Source organism: Rhineura floridana, chromosome 11 (genome assembly GCF_030035675.1).
Source record: "Rhineura floridana isolate rRhiFlo1 chromosome 11, rRhiFlo1.hap2, whole genome shotgun sequence".
Lineage (NCBI taxonomy): Eukaryota > Metazoa > Chordata > Lepidosauria > Squamata > Rhineuridae > Rhineura > Rhineura floridana.
Window position 1 is genome coordinate 60,310,846 of NC_084490.1, and position 5,897 is coordinate 60,316,742.

Genomic DNA, 5,897 nt, shown 5'->3' on the forward strand with positions numbered 1-5,897 from the left:
AACCACAGTTAACAGTGCAATCCTAAGTACACTTGCTAGGGATGGAAGTCAGTCCTTTGGGGCCTTACTCCGGTCCTGAGTATACTTGTTTGACTGTGCTGCAAATCACACTGGCTAGAATGAGAGTCAGGCAAACCTTACTTTCCTGTGTATTTTTTGTTGTTCAGTGGCTAATTTTGGATTGATATATTTTTTAAAAACCTGGCAGGCACGTACACTTTTTACAACAGCAATCTTTGTGGCAGCAAATTTAAGAGAACAGGAAAAGAAGTTCTTGTGGTAACTGTTAACACCGTTTTCATTAGCTATTCTTTAATACAATTTAAATTTACTGTGGCATCCTAGAAGCCTGATCTACCACAAACCACAATCTGCCTGCCATCCTGGTCTTATGTTGTGTATTAGCGTATTTTAGCGTGGCTAGATGGAAAAAGAAGTCAGCTGCTGAAATTCCCCCTTCTACGCAGAAGGGAATAGGGGTATCTTAAGAATTCTCAGCAACCTGAACAAACTACACTTCCCCATATTCTTGGGGGGAAGCCATGACTGTTTCAAGTGGTATCATAGTGTTTTAAATGTAGAGTGCAGATGGAGCCTTAGTTAGAAATGTCCTTGCTGTGGACTGATGTTGGTCACTGGTTAATGGGACTGGGAAGGAATTTTATTCACAGCCACAACTGGCCTTTGAGCATAGGAATGAGCATAGATTGATACTGATGTTTAATTTCTTAGAAGTTTTGGGCAAGGGAGGGCATTGGTTATGATCCATAGATTAAGAGGGGATGCCCATGAGGGGTCTTAGAGAGTGGCGCCTGAAGGCTTCTGACCTCACTTGGGGGGCTGTAACTGGCTGCCACACACCCAGGGTATGGCAGGGCCCATAGGAGCAGCCCACACCTAAGAGTGGCAACTCCTTTCTGTATGCCCAGCTGGCAGGCTGGGTAGGCTAGCAGTGAACAGGCATGCTGCTTGATAGACAGATCCTTGCCCTATACCACAAACTCTGATAACCAATAAAGTTGTGGCCCCATTCAACCCACACCCATCTCATTGTATTTATTGCTCGGTCCACGATTGTTTGTTATAATTTTTTTCTGTTTTGCAGAATATTGTTTATTAGACAACTCATAGACTGAAAAAAATGAATGAATAAGAAAATAAATCATTGCATACTTGATAGGATTTGGGACCCCTGAATTTTGATGTTGGCTAGATAAAAATCATGCCTCTGAAAACAGAATGAGGCTCACTGGGCCAATGGGTGGGAAACAAATGCTGTCCTTTTACCAGGCTCATTTACTTATTCATGTCAAGACTATGCCATATACTTGCTTAAGACGTTGCCCCTCTTTTCTGTAGGCCTCTGAAAGGAACCAATGGGACGCTCGCTTTGCCACACTAGACCATGTAACAGCACCGGAGCATTTCAACTGGATTTCAGCTTTCCCCTCTCACTGTATCGTACCCTTGAACATTACAAAGACTGTTGCGTGCTCATAATAGCCCTGTGCTTCCTACCAAGGGTGAATGCCTTAGCCTTACAGCTTTTGGGGAATACCTTTCTCCACCTGCTGTATGTTGGATGAATTTACTCTGGATTAGGAAACTGACCCCATAACAGTTTACTTTAAGGGGAGGCGGGGTGGGGGACAAAATGTAAGGATGTCTAGTAGATCTTCATCTCACAATCAACTTGGTTGTGTGCATGGTAGAAAAGTGACAAGCCAAAGACATTCAGCAACATTTACTATCTGGATAGACAGTTTATAGGGGAACAAAGTGGAGCATTATGCTGCGTTTTGTATCCAATAATATCATGCTAGACGTGTTGCAGCTGACCCCTTCTCAAATATTTAACTTCTAGCAATCTAGGGGTATGGACTGAAACCTGAAGAATTCTGTGTAAGAAAATATTAAAATGGGACACACACACCCCAGCAACATCTCTCCAAAAGGCTAACCAGGGACAGTGCGTTAGCACCACTGGGGACCTGAAAATACGAATAGTTCCAGATGAAAGAAGGGCAGTTGGAGTGTATGTAGTATAAATTAAACTACATGTCCTTATTTTAGCTTTTGTCACTGTACCATCTATAATCAAACCACAGAAGCGGCTCTATAGTTAAGGTGTTTATATTGCATTATATTGCTTCAAAGCCTAAGAATTCTTTTTGCCAAAAAATCAAGGGGCCCCTGCTTAATGCAAACGTTTCAGACTTATAATCATTCATTAAAAACAAAGGTTTAGGGAAAAATAATAAACTATGTTTATTCTGCTTGTGTACCTCATAGGCACCTGATTGGCCCTAAGAGAAACAGGAGGCTGGACTAGATGGGCCATTGGCCTGATCCAGCAGGCTCTTCTTATGTTCTGGTCTATCCATTTAAAAAAAGCAGTCATGGAACAAGATGGCTGCAAAGGAGAGGAGCTTCTCATCTCTGTCAGCTCACTAGAGAGCTTTCAGGAGCCAAAGAAGCAGCTTGCCAATGCTAACACTTCCCACTGTTGGGATCAGGCATTTGAAAGCACTGGGCATCCTGAAGAAGGTTTCCACTTTAAACAGCTCCTTAAAACTGGGATGGGGTACCTGTGGCCCTCCAGCTGTTGTTGGATTTCAACTCCCAGCAGCCCCAGGAAGCATGGTCAATGGACAGGGAGGATGGAGTCTAGCAACATCTGAAGGGCTGCACGTGCCTTGCCCCCCCCTTAATTTTTTGGAGGACCTGCCCTTCTTAGGCCCACTTGCTCACATGTACCCGATGTTCTAGCTCAAGTAGTGCAGCTTGATGTAAAAACAGAGAGAGGGTCCCAGCTGCCTCATGTCGCTGCTTCTTTGGACACTATCACTGAACACATCAAGGGGATAGAAGAGAAAGCAAGTTAGGCCTTTACTATAAAGTCACTGTCAGGCAAAGTTTAAGCCTGAACAGCAAAAGGAAAGGAACTAAAGGTAAAGGGCTTAATATATTGGACCCCAAAGATCAGATGTTTTTCCAGACCTAGAGAATGAGGCAGCCACCTCAGATGCTGGGAGGCAGGGACCAGGTCTTGGAAGGCAGAGAGACGTGTGCATGTGCATGCATGAGTGCTACAGGGCATGCTGGTGGCTCTAAGTCAGTGGGGCAGTGGAATCTGTTCTGGGTTTTACCCTGACTGTTCAATAAGTTGTCCAAGGTGCGTCAGCACCCAACAGCCAAAAGAAATCAACCCGCTTCGGCACCTTAGACAAATGTTTGAAAGTTCAGACTAAAACTCGGGAGTGGATTCCACTGCCCCACTGACACTGCCTGTATCCCTCAAATGCAATGGAAGTTGCTGTTGTTCTGTCACCCTGTGTTAAAACATGGTTCAGCTGCCAGCCCAGCTGGCTTCTCTACATGGAAAGTAGGGGGATGCCACCTTGTCCTTCACCACAGGCAACAAAATGTCTTGGACTGACCTTGCTAAACTTTCCACAAGTGCAGAGATCTAATCTTTAGATTTCAAAAATCTAAAGATTACATTATCAGATCCACCAGAACAGGTGCAGAGTTTAAATAGTAATAATACCCTTCAGGTATGTCAAGATCTCTTGCCAGAAGCTTTCAGATGGTAATAAAATGATGTTGATCATCATCATTAAAATCAGTTAAAATAATCTACAATCAATTTACAATGTAGAGCAAGTCTGTGTGTAAAATCAACACAATCACCAATGCAAGAGTTGGGCTTGCCTGTTCCTGAGTTTATCCTTTCAGACTGAGGTTTATTTATTTACTTACATTTATATCCCACCTTTCTTTCATCAAAGAACTCGAAGTGGCATACATGTCGTTCCCAGGTGGTCTCCCATCCAGGCACTGACCAACCCAGACCTGCTTACCTTCAGCATGGGTGGTGGCCTCATCTGCCTCAAGACCATAACCTGGGCCTTTATGAGGGTTGTCATACAGATATCATCTGCAAAGAAACTAACCTAAAAAAAAGGAGCCCAACAGCTAAAACAGGCCAGCCTGCAAGTCTAGCAGGGTCTCCTGGCTCCTAACTGGCGGTGAAGACTGGTTAAAGAGCTGCTTCTCCAGGATGTCTTATCTTCTGCCGCCCCCTAGTGTCATTATGTAGAAATGCAAGTTGAGACCACCGCTAATCTCAAAGCAAATGCGCCTAAACTGCATGGAAGGTTAACCAGCCCATGGTTTCAGAAACCAGGACAGCCCAGAAATCCAATTAAACAGTGCATTCAAAAGAATAGGTGAAATGGGAGAAATAGCAAGAATGCAGTTCAAAACTGAAATAAAACACTATACCAAACTACTGGTTTAACTAATCCTACACTTTGTTCAAACTAACATTGCAAAGTTACTCTCAATAGTCACTTCTGACAATAGCAGCTTCAGGCAACAGTTGCAGGTTGGAGAAATCAAGAGGGACAGACTGCATGGCTGCAGCCCCCTTTTTAAGGGTTTCTTACCTCGGTTGTGGTTGAATAACAGATGGCATTTTTCATTTCAGCCAAACACTGTAGCTCAGGTCATGTTTGCCAGGTACAGATTTGACACCTCCTGAGGGTCACCAGCATTTCTCTGCTTGACAGGATTTAATTAGGAACTTTATGCATTTAGGGAAGGTTGTCTTAACCATGAACCATAATAGAGGGCAGATCAGACATTTGACACAAGGGTATACCGTAATTGGCAACCTAAGAAATTGAGAAAAGGACAAATTCCCTAATCTGGCTTTGCTGCTTGGCTGGTGACTGCAGAGCCACATGCGATACTGGACCTTTTAGGCAGGAAAGGCTGATCTTGTCACAGATAACTTCAAGACAGACATGCAAGACAGTGGAAGAAAGTAGCCACGCAACGACATCTTTAACCCAGGGGTTTTTAAACCGTGTCCTTAGGAAACTTGAAGTCTCCTGGAAACTTCCTTAAGAGTTTTTTAAAAACCAGTAATGGTGGACAGGCTCTCCGTTTAGTGCCTCATCAGCTTTTCAGTGAGGCACCTTTTGGAAGTCTCCATCTGCACAAGATGTCTTAGCGCCAATGCAACATCTTGTGGGCCAGCATCCAGTGCAAAGTGAGTGCACAAACCATTTAATGCACCTCAGATTCCTCTACAAAACACAGGGGCATTGTGGCAGATGCATAGGGGCTCCCTGGCAGATGGACATATGGCAGAGTTCTTTGAGTCAGAATACAAAACAGGATTTCAAATAGCTTCTCAAATTAAACCTCAATTTTATTATTGGATTCAATGTCGAATCCTACATCAACTTGATTTTTGGATAAGCAGTTAATTTTTACTCCTTTTCTTAGTATAAAGAGATTCCATTCCAGCTCTTGAAACAAAGTTAAGAGTGTGAACATTGTCTTTGCATTGCATTTGGTAATGCTAAAAAGTAAGGGATATGCCTTTTATACAAACAGCTTTCTGATGAATGGAAGTTATTCCTAAGTGTCAGTCACAGCTTACTTGTAGATTAAGTAAAATAAATAGGGTTTATAGAGATTATCAGAAAGGGTAGCAAATTAACTATCGTGTATGAAAGACAACCCTTCTGGAACAAGAATATCTTAAAAAGGCTGTTCTGACCTGTATCTTCTTTACTCATGCAAATTCACTATTATAAGTGAAGGCCCCTTGCTTGGGAGGTTTAAAAACAAATTCAGGAAGAATAGGTCTGTTGTTCATCATTATTAGCCATGGTAGCTAATTTCCAGAAAGAGTGTAGTTATGACCAAATACTGGGGACAAACAACTGGAGATGCCCATCCACCTTCAGACCCTATTTGTGAGCTTCCAAAAACATCTAGCTGGCTGCTGGATGAGACAGGTCATTGGACTGATTCAGGAAAGAAGTTTTTACAAAATCAACCAGGAAGGCATTTTAAAAAACCCACAAACATACAAAAGG

General features: G+C 42.9%; 1 protein-coding gene across 1 annotated transcript in view; it reads left to right on the top strand.

Annotated features, from left to right (window-relative positions):
- The window catches only part of LOC133366146 (T-cell surface glycoprotein CD8 alpha chain-like), a gene marked incomplete at its 5' end in the record, with an annotated part of 30,651 nt that extends 28,263 nt beyond the window's left edge, over nucleotides 1-2,388 (top strand). The window contains one exon of the mRNA XM_061588915.1: nucleotides 1,360-2,388. Coding sequence (XP_061444899.1) covers nucleotides 1,360-1,402 — 43 coding nt within the window. The remainder of the gene's footprint in view (nucleotides 1-1,359) is intronic.
- Nucleotides 2,389-5,897: the final 3,509 nt, after the last annotated feature.